The 24,194-nt window shown below is 32.2% G+C and overlaps 1 protein-coding gene across 8 annotated transcripts; it reads right to left on the minus strand.

The window, feature by feature from the left end:
- Positions 1-2,207: 2,207 nt before the first annotated feature.
- On the minus strand, positions 2,208-24,109 carry LOC139503286 (histone-binding protein N1/N2-like). 8 transcript variants are annotated; one of them, XM_071293099.1, is made up of 17 exons: positions 23,953-24,109; positions 21,072-21,182; positions 20,586-20,704; positions 19,522-19,590; positions 18,534-18,827; positions 15,839-15,984; positions 15,133-15,212; positions 14,526-14,599; positions 13,934-14,024; positions 12,406-12,503; positions 11,901-11,960; positions 11,288-11,358; positions 6,120-6,191; positions 5,727-5,774; positions 4,564-4,599; positions 3,639-3,702; positions 2,208-2,576 (listed from the first exon to the last, which is right to left on the minus strand). In XM_071293099.1, the coding sequence occupies exons 1-17, from the start codon at positions 24,000-24,002 to the stop codon at positions 2,554-2,556; spliced, it is 1,506 nt and encodes a 501-aa protein (XP_071149200.1). In that variant the 5' UTR covers positions 24,003-24,109; the 3' UTR covers positions 2,208-2,553. The 8 variants fall into 8 exon arrangements, with proteins under 8 accessions (XP_071149200.1, XP_071149169.1, XP_071149185.1 ...); XM_071293068.1 differs by having other exon boundaries at positions 3,604-3,702; XM_071293084.1 differs by having other exon boundaries at positions 15,133-15,215.
- Between the last annotated feature and the right edge of the window lie 85 nt (positions 24,110-24,194).

The following is a 24,194-nucleotide window of genomic DNA, read 5'->3' on the forward strand; positions in this document are numbered from 1 at the left end:
ACTATTGTGTCTGTTCCACATTGTACTTGTGTTGTAATCTATGGACTATTGTTTGTCTGTTCCACATTGTACTTGTGTTGTAATCTATGGACTATTGTTGGTCTGTTCCACATTGTACTTGTGTTGTAATCTATGGACTATTGTTTGTCTGTTCCACATTGTACTTATGTTGTTATTTATGGACTATTGTTTTGATAACTATTTGATTGTGGCACATTTTTGCTTTGGTTATCATGTTTTGTTTGACATATTTGCTTTGGTCAGGGACTGGACCCAGTAATTATCATTAGTGGGGGCCCACTGACTACCAAAGAGGGGGCACGCTCCGGTCACACTTCAGTGATTCCCTATATAAGCAACCAATTTTTCCCAGAAAAGGGGGGGGGGCCCAGGCCCCCACCCATAAATCCGCCTCTGGGACTGATGCATGCATGTTGAAACTTACTGACAAGGTCATTAAGGTAGTGTTGATTGTGGACTGTTTGACATTATTGCTTTGGTCATGGGTGTTTTTGTGGACTAATGTTTGTTTTGCCATTTGGTCGTTGTTATATATATGTGGACTGTTGTCTGTCTGTCTGTTCAACATGTTTTGTTGTAGTCATGGTGTTATCTGCAGACTGTTGTTGGACTGTTTGCCATTGTTGGATTGGTCGTTGTTATATATATGTGGACTGTTGTCGGTCTGTTTAACATTTTTTTTTGAAGTCATGGTTTTGTGTGTTGACCGTGGTCTTGTCTGTTTAACATTTTTGTTGTAGTCATGGTGGTAATATCTGCAGTTGTTGGACTGTTTGCCATAGTTAAATATATGTGGACTGTTGTCTGTTCAACATTTTTGTTGTAGTCATGTTATGTATGGACTGTTTACTCAACAGTTTTACTTTTGTCATAGTTTTATTTGTGAACTGTTGTCTGTTCAACATTTTTGCTGTTGTCATGGTTTTATAGGTGGATTTGTTTGTATCTGTTCGGCATTATCGCTTTGGTCATAATATTATCTGATGACTTGTTTACTGGATATTATTGCTTCGGTTATTCTGTTACCTGTGGACTGTTTGTTTGACATTTTTGTCTTGGTCATGGTGCTATCTGTGGAATGATAGTTCTACAATTTGTTTTTAGCTTTATTCAAGGATATGGGTTTCTAGTCCGGAATCTGATGTTCAGTTGTTTTTGTTTGTTGAAGTAGTTCACAAGTGTTTCACTTTTGAATGATTTTACACATCATTTTTGGGGCCCTTTATAGCTGGCTATTCGGTGTGAGCCAAGTCTGTGTTGAAGATCGTACTTCAACCTATAATGTTTTGTTTTTTTAAATTGTCTCATTGGCACTCATACCACATCTTTCATCTACCGGTATATTAGAATAAACTTACTAGACTATAAAACTTGAAATAAATAAACCCTTCAAAACAAACAACTGGAATGTACTCCCATCTCTCAAAGTTGATTTATATCAACCAAAGCTTATATTTCTGTAAATTAGTTTGTATTTTGGACCCACTGAGCTAGCTTTCCAAGTCATGCAGGAACCATTATAATATTTATTGTTGTCCCCATATAAAGGTGCACTAATGATTTCTCAAGTGCATATACCTTTCATTTAACAAATGCTTTCCTAAATACATATAATATAAGAAAGCATAAAGTTTTGTACATATACACAGGACTGCATAAGTTGGAAGTTTCTGACCAACTTTAAATGATTCTTTCCTTTCATGTATGCAAGGCCATAAAAAAGAATAGGTTTGATTGCCCAAACCCTACCTACCCAGAAAAAATCTGCCTACTCAAATTCTTTTATTGTCCTGATTTGAAGAAGTTTTTTTTTTAATCAGATATGCATGAAGACTAATAAACATCCGATACTTCAATTTCTTTAAAAAAAATGCCTACCTACCTATCCACCGTCTCAACCTTGAGTAGGGTTTGGGCAAACCAAAATATTTTTAATTGTGGCCCAACACAACCACAACTAGACAATTTTTTATTTTTTTAATGAATTAGTTATGCTTAGATCAGCCAGCATAAATCATGTCAAATCTGCAGCAACATTACTTGCATTAGCACTTTGACATCTGAAATAGATGGGGAATTGCACGAATGTTAAAGTTGTCTATGAAGTCAAATCCATGTAGTTTAAGTTAAGATTGAACCATCTGCTGATGAATAGGTTTGGACCTAAAATAATAATAAAGACTACAGATGATTTATGAGTTTAATCTCATCATGATGAGAGCACTACAGTAATGAGACAACATGGCAGATACAATGTACTGAAACATGAGAATGTTTGAACTGACAGGATGATCTCATAGTATATTGGAACAGATTTCAATCAAAATAGAAAATAAGTTACATGATTGTACGATAATTGTCACTGTTCAACTTTAGCACCAGTAATCTTTAGTACTTAACATTTTTTTAAATATAAATATATAAAGATCATTAAATACAAAAATTGTGTAGATTGATCACGATATAGCACTTAATTGTTCCTGAGATGTTGTTCATGAAGCAACTGCCTCCTTTGGTGGGGGTACATCTCCTTCACCTTTTTTCTTGTCCACTTCCTGTAAAATACAGATAGAAAATAATGAATATTGCCCATCAAGAACATGTTTTATTCAAGTCAGCCTTTATTTCTAGCAAACATTTTAAGTCCCATTCAGGCTTAAGTGACAGGAGTGAAAGTTTACTGCATACCAAATACCATTGACTTATTATAAGTTCTTCCCTTTAAACAAACATAAACACCAACACCTGTAAACTATGTAAAGGTTTCAAAGTCAATTAACCAACATGTAGGGGCTATATAATTTCCATTAAAACAAAACTTGCAAATGCCAATTAATTTGCATACCAAATATCATTGACAACATTAGCAGTTCATCTTAAACAAACCAATACATGTAAACTGAGGAAAATTCTTAGTCAATTGACCATGAATATAAATGGGGTGTAGCCAAATAATCTCCATGGAAATAAGATATGCCAATGCATACCAAATATCATTGACCTACCACTAGTGGTTCCCCATAAAGAGACCTAATCACAAATACATGGAAACTAAGCAATAGTTTCAGTCAATAGACCATGAGTGAGGGGGCAGGGCCAAATAATCTCCATGGAAATTAGGGAATCTCTAATTTGGCATTAAAATTAGAAAGACCAGAACTATGTGTACTAAGTTTTGAGACCAAAAACATTAACCTGAAGTGAGACAGACCAGAAAACATAATGCAAATAGGTAAAAAATTTACTTATAGACTGACAGTCGCCATGTGTTGAGAATAGCTCACTAAGCCTTTTTTGGTCAGGCAAGCTACAAAGTGCAGAATACATCTATAAATTAAAGTTTTTAAACTTCACCAATCCATCATCATCTGACCAGATTGGAATGACTATAGGTCAAAGATTATATGAATGTACTACTCTATGAATTTATATAAACAACCCTGAAGTAATGGCCAACATCATGATCATCTTCAGAGTTTATTATTAAACACCCTGTTTATTGGTTCATAACTCTAAAAGTAATGGCTAATAATAACAATAGCCAACTCTAAGAGTTATGAATTAATTGCCATCATGATTTACCATTACTCCGTTGGTTCCGTTAACTGTAGCATCACCTGCTCCATCCTGCTTCGTTTTCTTTGTGTCCTGTTCTTTTTCTTCATCCTCATCTGGTTTTCTCTATAACACAATATTAACAGTTTATTTTACTGAATTGACAAATCTTAAACATTTCAGGCTAAATAATCAGACCAAATATCAGGGCTCACGCTACCAGGCGACTTTGCTTTCCCCAACCTCCAAAAGCGAAAACAAGTCGTCCTGTTCTTGACGATACTCCCTTTCAGTCGCTTCCGTCATCGGACATTTTCAATTTTTACCAAGTTGATGAAACATCAATTTTTTATTGATAATGAAAGAAATTTAGACATAAACGATTCATTATCTTAAGAAAAGAGGTTGAAGCATTGTCTTTGCAGTGTGTTGCAGGTTATTTGATAAAATACAACTTTTTATCACTTCGTACATTTCATCAAGTTCCTGTGTTTGTTACTCGAAAACGTACATCAACCTAAATTTCGGCGGCAAAATAAGTTTGTTACTTCATCTAAACGTGATAAAAGTTGCCTCCAGTAAATGTTTAATCCATTTATTGCATTAAAAACGTCATGTTCCTTTCCAAATAACTCGTCAAACATCGTTTATTTTTGTAAATTTTCTTGCATTCGTCCGCCATTGACCTCTTTCTAAACTACGGATCTGAACCGGACCAGCTATGACCGAAATCCGTACTTTTACAATAATTAGTACGGACGCACGGATGGAACAGCTGACAGAAGACTATTGATACCAAAGGGAAAAATTATGTATTCCACACACATTAAGAGACTTTCGGTTACATCTAATTGATTGGTGTATATAATTCCTTATATTTTTTATGGATTGTTTCAAAGTTGCTCAACTCGAGACTATTAATTATATTATGGCCCAGCTTATAAAATAAAAGCCTTATAGTGAAATGTTCTAAAGTAAAGAACTCACCTTTCTTCTGATCAAATGACCGATATTACTTGCTGGCTGTAAAAAAAGAAGTATTTTACCCATTTAGTTACTTGTCGAGTAATAACATCACACCCTCAGATTATATTTAAGAAGGATGTAGCAAATACAGATCATAAGATTATTATCTAAATAACTAAATAAAAATATTTCTTTGTCAATTATATCTATAAACTTAGGATGACAAACAAAACTTGAAATGATGTCAAGGTGAGACGTCTGATGGACAGGTATATCATGTAATCATTCCATACACCAAATTAAGTTGATTAATTGCTTATAGCAAGAAATAATCGAAGCAATGAAAACTGTAATTTTTTCGTGGTTCCTTTTTTAAAGTCCAACAAACCAGTGTATGACATGCAATTCATTATGATTGTGTACAAAATAACTGTTCTATTACACATAAAACAAGAATGTGTCCAAAGTACACAGATGCCCACTCGCACTATCATTTTCCATGTTTAATGGACCGTGAAATTGGGTAAAAGAATCTTATTTGGCAATAAAATTAGAAAGATCATACCATAGGGAACATATTTCAAGTTGATTGGACTTCAACTTCATCTAAAACTACCTTGCCCAAAAACTTTAACCTGAAAGTCACACTTTCAATTTCTATGTTCAGTGGACTGTGAAATTGGGGATCAAAAGTCCAATTTGGCTTAAAATTAGAAAGATCATATCATAAGGAACATGTGAACTACGTTTCAAGTTGATTGGACTTCAACTTCATCAAAAACTTAAACCTGAAGCGGGACAGACTGACGCACAGACGGAACAGAAAACATATAACCCTCTAGGTGGTGCATAAAAATAAATTTTGGATTAAACTTTTTGTTTAGTAGTCACTGAACCATGAAACTGAGGTTAAAGACAATGGACATATGCCAGACAGATACTTTAGAATACAAAGCAAGATCAAAGGTATCAAGGTCGATAAGTTTGTCAGAAAGTGTTATACAAATAGATTACTAAATTTCAAGATTATCAACTAGTTAGTGACAGAAGACAAGATATAGAATCTTCTAGAATGGAAACCCAGGTCTAGATATTACAACATCTATAATCCTCTGCAATGGTTCCCGTTTTTATCATCACAGATTGATTAATTCAATTTGCCAGTTTCTACTGAACACACATACCTTACTGTCTGTTTTTTGTTCCGATTCTGTAGTTTCTGATGATGATCCCTGTAAAATAATATAGCAGTTAAAATCATTTCTCAGAACAAAACTAATGCTTAAAAACCTAGAAGCTAACAATACAACTTTTTAGAAATATATATTAGAATATTTCAGGGATACTTAGTGCAATGCTGTACACTAAGTAAATTGTTAACAGCAATAAAGTGCAATAAAATATATAAGTCACGTTAAAAAAAACCCAACTTTTTAGACATATTTGCCACAACAAAAGAATGGTATTTGTAACAAAAAAACACAGGATCGTGTAAACGTTTGCAAATTTTGATGCTGAATTTTTGTTTACTGTTAAATTGCTAAAGCATTACTTCATCAAAAAAAATATATACTTACAAATCCACAAGCTTCCTTTGCCATGGCTTTTAACTGTTCATAATTCTTCTTTTCTTCTTCTGAATCTTCAATCTATTAACATAAAAAGTTAGCAATAGATGGGTTTTCTTTTAGATATATGAAGCTTTAGAGAAATGACAAACATTTTAATTGTTTAAATAAAAAAAAAGTCTTAACTACATGCCACTTAAAACTAGGGCTTTCCATTGAAGCTGGTAGTCGGTGGAAATCCGCCGTTTACAGTGGCTTTAAGTGCCGGCTACTTCACTGACAAAAATACAAATTCAAAAAGAAAAACTATCTTTTTCAAATGTTTACAGGCAGCTTATAGACATATTGTCACAAAGTCGCGGTCACGATAAACAAGGATGAAAAGTCAGTGTTTACCTTGGGATAAATATAGTTCACATGAATTCAGAGCTGATTGGTTGTCTATTTAATGTTAGAATGCATCGTTTCTTTTCAAAGATAACAAGAGAGACGTTCCGGTGGTCATTGAACGATAACAATAGAGACGTTCTGATGGTCTGAACTTGTTGGCTTTTTTTGGGGCTTTTAAAACTTGAAAACAATCGGATAGGATGAAAATCTTATGTTATGAAATAATATCAGTCAAATTAAAGAAAGTGTAGTAGATCATATTGTTCAGAATCTGGAAAACAGTATCTTTTGAAGTTCATTTTTCAAAGCCCACGTGGTGTTTACAAATGCATGTAGTTATGCAAAATAAATCGATCAAGATTTCTAACAAACCGGATTATTATATAAATAAAACTCCTTTACAGCTCTTCTATAAAAGCATGCAACACAAACCATTGATTAACTTGCTTGCTATATTTGTTTGGATGTTTGTAAACAACAGGTAGGTAGTTTGTTTACTATTTACTGGAATTTGATTGGGCAATAAACATTAACGTCAATGCATGTCCAATCAAATCCCAGTATATATTGAAACTCTGCCTCTCTATTGTTTGCAAACATCCAAGCAAACGTAGCAAGCAAGTTGATCAAAGTTTTGTTTTGCATGCTTTTATAGAAGAGCTGTAAAAGTAAATGAATTTTAAGCATTTATAAGGTAATGAAAATAAAAAAACTATAACATTAAAAAAAATTTGTAAGGGTTCCGCGGAACCCAGTGTCTTGCCTACTTTTGCTGTTAATCACACACTCATCAAAAATGATGAAAAAAATCAATAAAATTATTCCTCTCAATACTATCTTTTGATTGTCAGAAGCTTCTGTCCAAGTTTGGTAAAAATCCAGGCTAGTTTAAGAATCTTAAAAATGTTTTAAATACTTTAACTGCAGACTGTAATGTTAACTGGAAGAAAAACTAAGTCCATTTATAAGTAAAATATGGGAAAAATGGAATTTTATTTTTACAAAATTTACATCTGGATACTATCTTCTGATCATAAACAAGCTGCTGGCCAAGTTTCTTACAATTCCAGGGTAGTTTAAGAAAGTTATTAAAATTTTAAAAACTTTAACCACAGAGTGAATGTAATGTTTCCTGGCAGAAAAACTGAGTCCATTTATAAGTAAAAAACAGAAAAAATGGAATTTTATTTTTACAAAATTTACTTCTGGATACTATCTCCTGATCATATACAAGCTTCTGGCCAAGTTTTGTACATTTCCAGGATAGTTTAAGAAAGTTATTTAAATTTTAAAAACTTTAACCACAGAGTGAATGTAATGTTTCCTGGCAGAAAAAACTAAGTCCATTTATAAGTAAAATACGGAAAAAATGGAATTTTATTTTTACAAAATTTACTTCTGGATACTATCTCCTGATCATAAAAAAGCTTCTGTCAAAGTTTCGTACAAATCAAGGATAGTTTAAGAAAGTTATTAAAATTTCAAAAACTTTAACCACAGAGTGAATATTTGTGGACGCCGCCGACGGAATGTAGGATCGCTATGTCTCGCTTTTTCGACTAAAGTTGAAGGCTCGACAAAAATGAAATTTCTTTGAGATTTTTTTTTCTTTCTTTAATTTCATACATAAACAAGAGTGCACACACTGAAATTTCTCGCCTTCTATACTAATCATTGATATTATGTTGATAGTCCAAAGTATAAAGCTAAGCTTTATTACAACTGTCACATAAACTTAACATTAACCAAGATAACTAAACAAAGACCAATGAACCTTGAAAATTAGGTCAAGGTCATATAAACCATGCCAGGCAGACATGTACAGCTAACAATGCTTCTATAAAACATATATAGTTGAGCCATTACTTAAAGTTTAAGAAAAATAGACCAAAACACAGAAACTTAACTGTGCAATGAACTGTGAAAATGAGGTCACGGTCAAATAAAACCTGCGCAACTGACATAAAGATCATAAAATATTTCCATACACCAAATATAATTGACCTATGGCATATAGTTTTAGATAAAAACATATTGACACAATCAGTAACAAACTATCAAATTTTCCGTATTTTTGAAAAGTTTTCAGTAATCATTTATAAACGTGCATTTACCAATCAAAATTACTGACGAGTGGTTGCAAAGTGATGTACACTAAAATTTGTCATTTAACATGTTGTCTGTAGTATGTATTCCATTCATTAATTGTTCAGATGTTCTCGACTCAAACATTTTTGTTTTGTCAAGGAGAAGTAGAGAAAGGGAAAAAGCTACTTAATAAAATGCAAGTTTGACTCTTCGGAAGTCAATTAGTTACCCAACAATAGGTTGATAACTCCCGAGAAACCGGAAGCATTAGATTGGCGTTTCCTAAATACTGGACCCGGACGGAAAAGTAATGATAAAAATCCGCGTATTACAAAATTGAACGTCGATGATTGGGAATCCGTAACTATTCGACTTTGACCGTAATAGCGTAGTTTATATCGCAAAATCGGAAAAATCGTAATAGTTGGCATCTATATAAAAAGACCAAAACTCAAAAACTTAAGTTTGACCACTGAACCATGAATATGAGGTCAAGGTCACATGACATCTGCCCGCTAGACATGTACACCTTACAATCATTCCAAACAACAAATATAGTAGCCCTATTGCATATAGTACGAGAAAAACAGACCAAAACACAAAAATTTAACTAAAACCACTGAACCATGAAAATGAGGTCAAGGTCAGATGACACCTGCCAGTTGGACATGTACACCTTACAGTCCTTCCATACACTGAATATACTAGCCCTATTGCTTATATGCTTATAGTATCTGAGATATGGACTTGACCACCAAAACTTAACCTTGTTCACTGATCCATGAAATGAGGTAGAGGTCAAGTGAAAACTGTCTGACAGACATGAGGACCTTGCAAGGTACGTACATATCAAATATAGTTATCCTATTACTTATAATAAGAGAGAATTCAACATTACAAAAAATTTGAACTTTTTTTTCAAGTGATCACTGAACCATGAAAATGAGGTCAAGGACATTGGACATGTGACTGACAGACTTCGTAACATGAAGCATCTATATACAAAGTATGAAGCATCCAGGTCTTCCACCTTCTAAAATAAAAAGCTTTTAAGAAGTGAGCTAACACCGCCGCCGTAGGATCACTATCCCTATGTCGAGCTTTCTGCAACAAAAGTTGCAGGCTCGACAAAAAATGGTTATTTAAAAGATGAAATTAGGTGCCAGGAGATTGAGAGAATGCAGGAATTTGCTCTATTTGTGCCAGAGCATCTGGGGGCCTTCAGCGGCCCCAGACCCTCTGCTGTAAGCTTGGTGGACGTCCGGCTGCCGAACGCATGCTACGGCCGCCTATAATTTTCATCGAGTCTTCTACTTCAATTTCAAGGGAAAGCCCTGTAAAACAGTACAATGGTCATTGTCAAAATATTTTTTTTTCTATTATGTAAAATATTATGGTGTAGCAATATCATTTGAATAATGGTTTTTCTTTTGATACTATCATGAGATCTGAACTTGATATTTATCTCTTCATAATGAACAAGAATGTGTCCCCAATACACGGATGCCCCACTTTCATCATCATTTTCTATGTTCAGTGGTTTGTGAAATTGGGGTTAAAACTCTTATTTGGCATTAAATTTAGAAAGATCATTTCATAAGGAACATGTGTACTAAGTTTCAAGTTGATTGGACTTCCAACTTCATAAAAAACTACCTTGACTAAAACTTTATAAACAAAAACTTTTAACCTGAAGCGGGACGAACAGATGAACGGACGCATAGACCAGGAAACACAAGTAGGTGGGGCAAAAAAATTAGATTTTTAAAAAGAAAAGCAAGAAAGCTGTCTGATCTGAGCTTTCCAACTCCCTTTTGAATTTTAAGGACAAGATACTAGTTGGCCAAAGAAACATATTTACAGAAAGGCTGCATTCCACCCAATTGGTTGATATTTTAAAAAAGCAAAAGATATTAGAGTGGGGTTTTCCTTTTGCCACATGTTTCCATGTTTTCTGCACTATATGCTTTTGAAGTATACTGATATTTCTATAACATCAAAAGCAAAGTATTCTTAGCTTGAAAATGTGTTTCTTTAAAATAAAATCATCTGAAAAGTTAGATTAAAGACGATTTGAAATTTCCTGATGTTTTGTCAAAAGGGTACACATATTTGCCGTTTTACAAATCCATTTAAAACCAAATAACTGCAGGTTTAAACAATGTTTTATATCAAATTAATTTCATTATAGATGATAGCAGACATTTCAAAGGTTAAAGAACTGAAATTTATACAGCAATCAGTCAAAGAATTACCAAGAAATATTTCTTTGAAATCATGTTTTTCATTCAGGAAATTCACTGAAAATCCTAGTCCGTTTTTAGGTCCTTTGCAGGAAGTGCCGAAATTTTGTCCAAGTTTGAAAATAATCATAGTTCATTAGTTGGTACAAAAATATAATTAACCGGCATATTTCTTCCATTTCAGCCATCTTTTGAAGTTTTTGTACCTCAAAATCATAAAACAGCGAAATTGTGCACCCCAATCTACAGAATTTGGATCAGTTACTGTAAATTCAGAAATTATTGCGAGGTTTTTATTATTGCAAAAAATGAGTTGTAAAAGCAATAATTTAAACTCGCATTTTAAAAATTTGATAGGATTTTTCTTAAAATTGTAAAAATTAAAATTGCATTAAAGTCGTGAATGACAAAATCGCAATAATAAATTCACGCAATAATTGAATTGACAGTACTCACCTTTTGCCTCATGTCAGGAAGTAATTCATTGATTTCTTTGATTTCATTTTCTGCTAATTTTTTAGGATCATCTACAAAATAGACATTGCTGCTAGAGAAATCACAAATAATTCACAATTATTATAAAAACTTAACGCATAACAATCTTGCACAGCTTAAAAAGGTGCCCAAATAAGGAACTGTACACTTAAGATCATGTTTAGGGAAATATTTGGATCATGTTTAGGGAAATATTTGTGATCACTAACAAGAACTTTCTAAAGGCAAAAAATGTATTTAACTCAATTTTATAATTCAGGCATTATATTATAGGTGTAGAGAAATATCAAAATTCAATACTATACAAAAATCAACATGACGGACAATTGTTTTTAGAACCTACCCATAACGGTTGAAAAGAAATAATTTGTCAGATTTTGGGGCAAGCTGGACAAGTCATGCATGGTTTTTCAACAACTGATTTCAAATGATAAGCCAATTCAATAGTTTCCCATTTATGTTGAATGAATAGTTATTGTTCAGGTTTCACTTTCCTATTTTTATTTTGTATTCACAGTATTTCTGTTCATTTTAAGTCATAAGTTTGTTTCAACCAAGCCAATGACTGACATACCTTTAGAATCTGCAGTTTCTTTTTCATCCCCACCACCTTTCACAATGTCTGTTAATTTTGCTAAAATAAGATATAAAGTTTAAACATCAGTTAGAACAATGAGGTTACACCATGATGCATTTAATCTTCTAAGTTTACACACAATCGTTATCTCATGAGAATGCAAATTAAGTAGAAGAAAACAAATACAACATGTTGACTGATGGATGTTTACCATGTTGAATACTGTTAATATTCAACTGGGAGTCCTTTCAAACTTTGCAGCAATAATTCTTCTGATAATTCAAATTTTCAAAACAATTTATTAAAGGGAAGACCCAAGTTTACATATTTGCCATATGTATTCACGTTTTTGCTGCAGTAAATCAGGCAAATAGTGTCTAATTAAATGACATATTTCTTGTTTTATTTAAAACAATGAATCCATTGGCAACGTTATCTCCCTTTTTAACATGTAAATGATATACCTAGCTAGATAAATCCAGTGTAGAAAAAGAATATTTACCTATCCTATCTTCCAAAACTTTGATTGCTGCTCTGTAACTGTCTATTGATTCATCGTAAAGTTTGTGAAAACAGTATGCTAATCCTAACTGGTAATATCTGGTTATGTTAAGGAAAAGAAGAAGAACTGCTAATGCAATACAAGAATGTTTCCATACTTTAAGAAAACATACTAAAGAACTGGATGTGTTTGTAACACGCTGAAATGTCTCGCCTTTCTTACTAATCGTTGATATTATGTTGATAGTCCTAAATATATAGGTTTTATTAAAACTGTCACATAAACTACATTAACCAAGAAAACTAAACATTGACCAATGAACCATGAAAATGAGGTCAAGGTCAGATGAACCATGCCAGGCAGACATGCACATCTAATAATTCTTCCTTATAAAGCCTGGGCGACTGACATATAGATCATCAAATATTTCCATACACAAAATATATATAAACTAACTTTGACCACTGAACCATGAAAATGAAGTCAAGGTCAGATGACATTTGTTGGCTAGACATGTACAACTTACAATCATTCCATACACCAAATATAGGAGACCTATTGCATACAGTACAAGAAAAACATATCGTATAAACATCAATTTTTTTCTCACTCTTGTCTGTTATGAAGTGAAAATTTGGCAGCTACTTAATTGTCATGTTTTCAAGCTTTAGTTTACTGAGTGTCACCTTATAGTAAACAATCAACAAAGAAGCATGGATACTGAGCACGTGTATAACATTCAGATAATAGTTATTTCAATGACAGGACCATGCATATTGTGATCTACGGATTTTAACAAGAGGATCACGCTAAGGTCACTTGCATACAGTAAATATGTCAGCGAATTGCTTCATAGAAGCAAGCAATTAAAAAAAGTAAACTTCTTCCAAATGTGGACAAATTAAAAAAAATTCTTTAGAAAAAAGTAATTGTACACAAGTTTTATATCCATTTAGTTATAAAAAACATATGCATAATTATTTTTTAATACGAGGTTTCATATGACTAACTATAACCACTAACCATGAAAATGAGGTCAAGGTCAGATGACACCTACCATTTGGACATGTAGACCTTACAGTTCTTCCATACACCGAATATACTAGATCTATTGCTTATAGTATCTGAGATATGGACTTGACCACCAAAATTTAACCGTGTTCACCGATCCATGAAATGAGGACGAGGTCAAGTGAAAACTGTCTGACAGGCATGAGGACCTTGCAAGGCACGCACATACCAAATATAGGTATCCTATTTCTTATAAGAAAGAATTTAACATTACAAAAAATCTTAACTTTTTTTTCAAGTAATCACTGAACCATGAAAATGAGGTCAAGGACATTGGACATGTGACTGACAGAAACTTCGTAACATGAGGCATCTATAAAGCATCCAGGTCTTCCACCTTCTAAAAAAAGCTTTTAAGAAGATGGCTAAAGCCGCCCCAGCCAGATCACTATCCCTATGTCGAGCTTTCTGCGATAAAAGTCGTAGGCTCGACAAAAGTAACAAAAATTTAGGATACGTTTCTGCTAATGATCTGTCCTGAGGTTCCAATACGGTCTTCTGTATTTTTAAACATTCATTAAAATCTGATATTGATTGTTCATATTGTTCTGAAATAAAACAAGTCTTGTTAAAACATTTTACCCTTGACTACAGTATATAACCTTAAATAAATCAAGAGTTATTGACCACTATTCAATACATTATTTTCCAGCTTATTCATTTCATTCGGGGTAAATTGATTCTACTTTTACTTGCTTTGAGCATTGAGGCACATTGGCATACCATCACTATGCATAATTTTTGTTAACAAGTGGTTTGAGCCATATTCTACAATAACCTTAATGAAAAAATTGAAAATTTATTGCTGAACCTCACTTGATAGGTCAAGAATATGGTAATCCGGTTGTTGTCTCTTTGGCACATTCCCCATTTCCATTCTCAATTTTATTATTGTTCATTGGTTGCATTTTTTGCACTTATCTTTTTCTGCTACAAAATTCCATAGTTCTATAATGTTTCCTAAATTATCATGATTTTTTAAAAACAAGTAATGATCAATTAACAAATATGAATTATATATTCAAACACAATAAGTCTATACTATTTACCAGTTTCTAAGCTAACTTCACCAAGTTTCAGATAAGAATCTGCAGCTTTTAATTTGGCTTCCTTATCTTCTTCTCTGTATAAAGAAAAACATAAATAATAAATATTCTGTTTAAACAAATTATCATTCCATCACAATAAAGATGGAAACTCAAGTATTTCCATTAGTGCAAATTTGAAACACCAGATTAAAGATTTTGAGCAAACATATATATAGTTGACATTACTAGTCGGATATATCCTCAACATAAAAATAATATTATTTGGGAAAATTATGTCTAATATATGTTACCAAATATTGGTTTTATAACTATTCACCCTCCCAAAATACCAAGCTGGCTTCACAATGTCAATGCAGTTCCCTGATCAGCATACATGTATTGCCTAGAGCAATTGGTAAAGTAGAAAAAAATTCTTAAAGAATTTGTATTTTAATCTGTTTCAATGATATTCTGTATTATTGAGATGGTTTTAAAGCAAATCAATTTCAAACCAGTCCAAAACTGATAATACAGTCCTTTATTATGAAAGTAATGAATTATTTCCTTTCATTCAAATAGAAAATATGACAGAAGCACCAAATTATTATACAAATATGTGATATCTTACTTTAGATATATAACTTTAGCCAATTCTAACATTTCCCATGCCAGCTGTAGGTTAGACACATCATCTGGGTCCTCTTCTTTCTGCTAATATAAAGAATTTATTCAATCAAACTAAAGAGTTTGATTATGTTACACTGATATTATTTTATGAAAAGACAATGGTGTGTGGATTCCACTAACTTATCAGAAACTTGGAATCTTCAAATTGGGCAGTTCCAGAATGACATGCATGTAGGGCATGGGCGGTTGTTTTTAAGACCCCAGGCGACCATAATTTATAATTTTCATAAAAATCAACAAATAAAGGTGGAAGAATTGATGTCACAGAAATTAATTCTACAATATCCATTTAATTCAATGTTCAAATACGAAAAATGTTCGTTAACTTCCTTTAGTACCCACCATGTAAATACTTACATGAGCAACATGGTGGGTGCAACATGTGGAGCAGAAGTGTAGCCTTTAGAAGCATATTAGATGGTTTTTGTTAGATTGTGTTGCTGAAGCCTTGTTTTCTATGTTTTGTTTTTTACTATTTTGTAGTATCTTTTTGCAATGGCATTAACTTCATTTTCTACTGATGAGTTTGAATATCTTCAATTCTTCCTGTTTTTTCATTCATTATTTTCCTTTCCTTTCTTTCAAGTGTTACCATGAATTTATCATTAAGGCACCCCTGGTTAATTAATTTTCATAGTGTAACCTACCTCTTTACTCTTCTCTCCTTCCTCTGCAGTGTCTTCTCCTTCAACAGCCTCTTCCTCTCCTTCCTCTGCAGTGTCCCCCTCCTCTGCTGTGTCTCCCTCTTCCGCCGTGTCCCCCTCCTCTGCAGTGTCTCCTTCCTGTTCCTCACCTTCTGAAAATAAAATATTTTTCAAATTACAAAAGTAAGGCTACTGTAGTTCCTACAAACAGTATATAAATTAACAGGGATTAATATTATTTCAATAGACAGTGACTTGCTTATCCATTTCAGTTTAGAGTTTCAGGATGTTATTCTGGTCTCTTGTTTGTCATATTGAACTTTCAAAGGTTTGCCATAATCTTCTCTGATTTTTTAAACTGTGATCTCCAAAAGTTCTCGGATTAACATATAAACTATTTACTTCTTTCCTCCTTGATACAATTGCATTTTTTAACTGGATTCCCCTTTTCATGAAGAGTCGTCCAGCAACAGATGTAAAACACTTACTGATAACATACAGTAAGAAATTCTTTACATTTAATTTGCCACTGCAAAATGTTCTTGCTTTTCAGATTTCAAGTAGTTTCTATCATAATATATTTTTTCTGATTTTTTCATCAAATCCTTATAAAATATGCAGACAAATATTGACCTTTTCTTATTTACCTAGATTCAACCTTGGTTGTCTTACAAAGCTATTACATTTATCTTAAAATGGACATTCACAAGTATCACAATTTGTTAAGTATAATAATGGAAAGAAATACTAGTTAAGGTTACTTTTATTTCTATCAATAGCAGTAATAATTTTCATAACCTGAAAGATGCAAGAACTGAAATGAGAACCTTGAGACAATGTGTTAATAAACTCAAGTACATGCTTATTGGTGGAATAAAAAACAAAATAAAAATACATCTTTGTTTAATTGGTTTATTTTACATTAAATTACAAAACAAACAGCCGCGAAGAAAATGAAAATTTGTATTGCAACCTGGGTTTGAATTAAATAACTTCTTATTTCAAAGTCAGACATAAACAAAATTATTAAGCAGGACAACACACTTTTCTACGAGGCAAATACTAAGCAATATACAAACTAATTTTGAGTGTACGATATTATTAAAGAAGGGAACTCTTCATGTTAAGTCTGATTTATTGAGTGTTTACCAAGCGTTTCAAGTATTTAAAATTTAACTGTCGTGAGTGGATAAAAAAAGTATGGCACAAGATTTTGTGGTGGAAAGTGTTTCTTAAATGATTTTAAAATTATATTCAGACAATTTTAATCTTTCCCTTCCATTAAGCTGCAAAAAGACAAGTCCTTTCTATGTGACATCATCAGGCATGGTTGCCTTATGCAGGACATCACAATAGAAAATTCTGAGAAAAGCAAGAAAATTTGACTACATAATTAAATTATGACAAAGGAACTGAGATCAAAGGAACTAGTATTCTTCAAATTTGTAAATATTTTTTTAGTAAATGTGACGGTGACCTAAAATATCTTGAAATACCATCACAGGAAAAGGAAACAACTATTAGATTTATGAACCATTAAACATTTTGTACTTAAATAAGTGTAAACTGAAGTGTTTTTTTTTTGTTTGCCATGTTTTGACTACTGTCTGATTCTTAGGCAGATTGGAACTTAATAACTAAACATAATATAAATAAGTTTTTATCTTCCAAAAATGAATCATGTTAACAGGTGCTGAAAGTAAATCACAATTGCTCCTGAAATCTAAAATTTCTACGCTTTGAAACAAGTTATAAAACATATGAAAATGTATCCAATGGATTGAGAAATGATGAAATGCAACTACTGTAAACCAACTTATTTTCGCGGATACTTTATTTCGCGTTTATCACTAGCTAGTCAATTTCGCGGCGATTTAATTTCGCAATTTCTTAAATTTACTTGATGTGGTTTGATAAGGAAATATCCAAGTTATACATATTCGCAATGCTTTAATTTCGCGTTCGTTTTCTACTTGCGAAAGTCGCGAAAATAAATCGCTCGCGAAATTAAGTTGGTTTACAGTATTCCTTTCTAACTGAAATGATTTTTGTACCTTTTGTTGACTATTTCAAGTATCCATGTGACTGACAAACACAAACAACTTGAGGCTTTCAAATTGACCAATCATGAAAATCTAGTTCATTGAAGATATTTGTATAATCTTACAAGCTTTTGAGAATTAAAGGGTGAACATTGCTTTAATTTTAATAACTTTATTCTTGTTTCAACATTCCAATAGGGAACTTAATATATTGCAATATTGTAGTAAATAATGCCTTTTTTCAGATCATTTGGCATTCAGTTTATTTTACTTCAACTACATGGTAGAAATTTTGCTTTCACCATCATTAAAATGTGATAGTTTTATATATAACAGTTACAATTTGGGGGTCTTACAATTATTTGTATAAAAGGGTGCCGATTAAGTTAAAATATCCCTGTCCCATTACGAGTAAATACAATTTAGGAATCCTGTACTGAGAACATAAATAGTTTAAGTATCAATGTCTTCTATTCTTTAAATTCTATAGGGAATGATTCATTGGTTGATTTTCACATGTTACTGTACATAAAAACATAGGTCAAGTACAAAATGTATTGCCAGTGAGGGTGCGGTGCGTTTAAAAACAACAAAAACATTGTAAAGGTGAAGTGACAACAAGCATGCAAATAAATGACAACGTTGTGTGTTGTAACCTTTCATTTCCTCATCTGTGCCGTTCACTTTTTCACCCTCCTCCTTGGTTTCTTTGTCATCTTTTTTCTCCTCTTTTGTTTCTTTGTCATCTTTTGTCTCCTCTTTTGTTTTTTTCGTATCTTTTTCCTCATTGGTTTCTTTCACATCTTTTTCCTCATTGGTTTCTTTTGCATCTCCTTTCTCATTAGTTTCCATTTTTTCTCCATTTGAAGGCTCTTTTTCAGATTTTTCTGCCTTTTCCTTTTCAGACATAGCATCATAAACTTCTAATCTCAGTTTTTCTCTTTCTTCCACTGGACACAAAAATAAAATTAAGTTGAAGTCAAAAGGTCTTTTAAAATTGAATTTATAGATAATTGTTATGTTTAAGTCTGTTAGACTACTATCTAGTAAGGATCTCTTATCTGACCTGCTTATACCACATTTTAATTTGGTCTAAATAGTTCTATAATCACTGAGTTTGCCCTCAATATAAAATCCAAGGGGAAATAATCCCCAACTCCAATTTAATATGTCATTTAGTCCATCTACACTGGCCATGGTCGGCAACAATAAATTTTATCACAATAGAAAGCAGTTGATTTCTATTAAGAGTTTCTGAGTTTTTATATTATTCTTTTTTTGTTGTTGTCATTTTAACAAAATCTGTAAACTAAAGATTTGAGGTGTTCAAATTAAGGATTAATCATGTGAAAGTAATCTCTTTTTATAAAAAAAAAAACTTTAAAATATAACATTTAATATTTAGATTTAGAAACTAGATTTATATTTTGCAATGTTTATTTTATGATATTTCCTTTGGTAAATTCAAAAATTTAGTTATCATTATCTGTAAAGACTTAAAATTCTTATGTATTTTTTGAGTAAAGACTTGTGTATTTTGAGTTCAATATCAAATAGGAAATTAGCTTTTATTCTTCTTTCTTTTTTTTTATTATAAAATTATAATCATTTCATAAGTTTTCTATATGATTCATGATTCCTTACCGTCCAATTTGTCTCCGTTCTCAAACTGTTCGTCAGCACTTTTAGAAGTATCTTCCTCCTCTTCAGGAACTAAGGGAGATAATGAAAGACTTCCAATCAATCATCCAGTAATAGTTTGATCAACTTTGTCCTTCATTGATAGTCATTAAAGGTGCACAACTTTCTCTCACAATAATATGCATTTTATTCAATTCAATTTAAAATATTTTATTGTTCAAATATAAAATGTACATTTAAACAAAGGGATTGGACAAAAGGCAGTGCCTATACAAATCCTTTCCCATACAAGATGGATTGAATAACATGATAGTATATAATTTTCTGATAAGTTAATAGATCATACGTTGTTGCAGTGAGTCAGGGGAGGCAATTCCCCCACTTCTCGAAATATTTTATTTCATGCACTTTATCAATAATTCTATCATTCAGGCATTAGTGGTAATTACAGATTTTCTTTTTATGCTTTAACGGAAGAGCTGTAAGTGAGCTCCTTCTAAACAGGAAGGTTATTAATTACATCTGTCAGAATAATAAGTCACGTTTATTGTGTTGGCAGTATGTCTACAAGTTCTTGACCATACTCTTTTTGAAACATTTAAAAAAAAACTATGCACCTTTGATAAGTTTCTTGCCCTAAAACACATCATAATTTGCCATCTAAGTGTTTTACCAGTCGAGGCACATATGGGATACATTCTTTTTTAAAATGATTACATGGGATGAGGAATTCAGATCTTTATACCAGTATTAACAAGGTACACAGAAATAAATGTAAATTGAGGTTTCAGGCTGCACACAATTGGTAGAGTTATTCAGTTTCTTGAACCTTTTACAAATATTTCAAATGAAAAATGAAACCTTCAATAATGGACTGCAGCCAGAATAACTGCTATCATAAATGTCTAAATTATAATGTGCCAAGTACCAGTAATGTGAAATGAATAAATTGACTATATACATGTGGTCTCAGATGTGAAATGATTATATATATGGACAGAATACATCAATATGCTAGGAATACCCATTACAAAATAACCATGCAGTAGATCTACCACTGTACTGACCTCCTTGTAAAGCATTGCCCAACACTCCTGTTTCCATCCTTGCCAGGTCTAGCAATGATTGGCCATAGTAAAAATAGGCTTCTGCACATTCTTTGGCTGTTTCACCATATGCTTTGGCTCTAAAATGTAAATATGTTTTCAGTAATTTTGACCAACGAGGAACAGAGAAAACGAACGTTAATTAAATAACAAAAACAATCAGTATTCTATGTACACTATTCTTGTTTAAACAGGTATAACTTACCAAATATAGAAGTTCAATAACAGATTGAAAAGGATTTCTTGTGCTCTTCAGTATTATATAATCTTCAATTTTATCATTTCTGGGCCATTTAATTGTGATCAATTTTATTTGTATATACTGTCTCTTAACAAGAGTAGGCACATGAAAATTATTACTTATTGTCCATGATGACTAAAATTATTACAAGATTTTTCTATCATGGACAATAAGTTAAATAATCATCCTTGTTTTATACAACTCACAATATTTTACAAGCTTCCTGGAACTGATTAACAGCAGCTGGTACTTCTCCACAAACCAAGTTTCTTTTACCTTGTGACAAAATCTTACTTGCATCTGCTGCAGCCTCCATCCTTAAAAAAAAGAAATGCATATCAATATACTGGTTGAATATATGCTTTGTACATATCTAATTTCAACATTTCAACTGTCGGCGAGATCTTCCTATTCAATCTGTAAAAAAACACTTGGTTTGATGGTTAACCCGCCAAATCATTTGTTTATAAATCTAAGTGATACTAGGTCTTAAAAATAAATAAACTGGCAACTGCACAAGTTTGACGGTTATTGCCAACAGCATGAACAGAAACTTGCCCATCAAAATCTAACAAGATTTTATCTTTCTGAACACAAAATGCACATAAAAATGTTCTATTTCGTGGATGCGAAGCCTTATACATGTGTAACTTCAAATGCACATACATTTTTTGTACTCATCTGTATTCAAGAGTAGTTTTTGAGGTATGAACAATATTTTTGGTCAATTTGAACATTAAAAAATCCAGACAAGATTTTTTGTTTCCTGTCACATGAAATGCTTTTAACCCTTTACTAGAAGCATGAGTTTGTCTGTACTTCAGTTTATTTTGTGGTATTGACATGTACATGGCCTTATGTTTCCATCAATCATTATTTTAAATAAAACAATCTTGCCATAATCTAAACTTTAATACCTTATCACAGACTTCAACATGCAACTGGTTGGGGATGATCTCCCAAATTGATTATAATACCTCATATTGTGAAGTGCAATTTATTGCATAAAAGACAACTACTTTTGGATAGTCACTTTTCTTAACAACATGTGGGCTACAATCAGTTGGATGGGTTTTAAAAACCTATTTGGGAGATAATCTGTAAACTTTGCAAAAAGTTTCAGTCAATAGACTTGGCCTTATAATCTTCTTGTTTATGAGATGTCTTGCACACATACATGTACATTAAAAATAGAAAATATACTTTCACATGTACCAAATATCAATGAATTACCATTACGATACTGATCCAATCACAAACTAACTTTTCATAGACATAGGCAATATAAAATCTGACCTTTATTTACTTTAAAGAAAAAAAATATATAATTGAGTTGGAAAGAAAAGATAGGTTTGTTTTTATAATTTAAAAAACAGTAATTACTTGGCTGAAATTTGCCTGCTTATATAACCGGATAGCCTTAAGGTATAAAATGTAAATAAATTTGTAAGCGAGTGAAACCTGCTTCAGGGCTTACACTACTTCAGAATTATAGGGAGAAGTGGTGAGATTTGAAAGAGAAGTGCTCATTCGCGCGGTGCGCTACAATGTTTGGATTTTACTTTAGTATAAAGGGTCATATGTAAATAATGTTCTTTTTATATTATTCAATTCATATCTGAGTATACATTTCAAATTAAAAGTTGTTTAAGTTTAACTAAGGTTTTGAGAAACGACAAACTAAATATTTATATCTAGCACTAAAAAAAATTTTTTTAAAAAGATATTATAATATATCAATTACAATTTAATTCAAATCTATCTTGTGTATGAAATTCAGTGTTTCTCATAAAAAAATATAAAAGTTATTAAGCTGGGCCATAATATAATTAATAGTCTCAGAGTTAAGCAACTTTGAAACAATCCATAAAAAATATAGGGAATTATATACACCAATCAATTAGATGTAACCAAGTCTCTTAATGTGTGTGGAATACGTAATTTTTCCCTATGGGATCAATATTCTTCTGTCAGCTGTTCCATCCGTGCGTCAAAGTACGGATTTCGGTCATAGCTGGTCCGGTTCAGATCCGTAGTTTAGAAATCGGTCAATGGCGGACGAATGCAAGAAAATTTACAAAAATAAACGATGTTTGACAAGTTATTTGGAAAGGAACATGACGTTTTTAATGCAATAAATGGATTGAACATTTACTGGAGGCAACTTTTATCAAGTTTAAATGAAGTAACAAACTTATTTTGCCGCCGAAATTTAGGTTGATGTACGTTTTCGAGTAACAACCACCGGAACTTGCGGAAATCCATGAAGTGATAAAAAGTTGTATTTTTATCAAATAACCTGCTACACACTGCAAAGACAATCCTTCAACCTCTTTTCTTAGATAATCAATCGTTTAGGTCTAAATTTCTTTAATTATCAATAAAAAATTTGTTTCATCAACTTGGTAAAAATTGAAAATGTCCGATGACGGAAGCGACTGAAAGCGAGTATCGTCAAGAACAGGCCGACTTGTTTTCGCTTTTGGGGGTCGGGGAAAGCCAAGTGACGGTCGGGAAAGCGACTTCTTTGCCCAAGTCGCCTGGTGCTGCTCACACTGTTATCTTATATCTTTATTATTTGATTTAGATTGTTCGAATTAGACGTAATTAAGTTTCCATACCTGGATTATTCACTCATCTTTCAATTAAACTTACTTTCACTCACTGCATCTTGTATGGAAATTTTACAAGAACATTAACCAAAAGGTTATAATAGGTATTATAATATAAGCATGTTTATATCAACAACAAAAAGAGACAGAACTCAGTAGAACATATATTTACCAAATAAGCAAAGCCAAAGGTATTTCAGATTTCTTAAATTCTTAAGTCTTTCAACAAAAGTTTTTGTATATTCTGACCACAGTATGGCACAGATGCCTTCATAATTTATTAATTTAGAATATTCGTATTCAATGAATGGAAATGTATAACCAAATGTCAAAAGCAAATAAGTAATGGAGTCAATGGCATAAAACTGTTAGTGTAAAATATATAAAAAAAAAAGTAAAATAGGCACATTTGTGGACAACCGTTTATAAATTCAACACTTATATAACAGCTAACTAAGTGCTGCTTGTTTCACACCTGTCTTTTTCTGATGAAGCACTTGTGCTTGCAGATTCTACTTCAGTCATGACTGTCGGCACAGAGAGGAACAGGCAAAGTGTGTGAGAGTATTTCGCGCCTTCTTTACAGAATGAACACCTGTGTGTGACGTTTATGTGCTTACTCTCTAAAACAAAATTCAGTTATTCATTTTTGAGAAAAAAAACATACATACTTTATTGTTTTATTTCATTTATATTTTTATGGTGAAATAGTTAGAA

The sequence above is a fragment of the Mytilus edulis genome, chromosome 1 (genome assembly GCF_963676685.1).
Source record: "Mytilus edulis chromosome 1, xbMytEdul2.2, whole genome shotgun sequence".
NCBI lineage: Eukaryota > Metazoa > Mollusca > Bivalvia > Mytilida > Mytilidae > Mytilus > Mytilus edulis.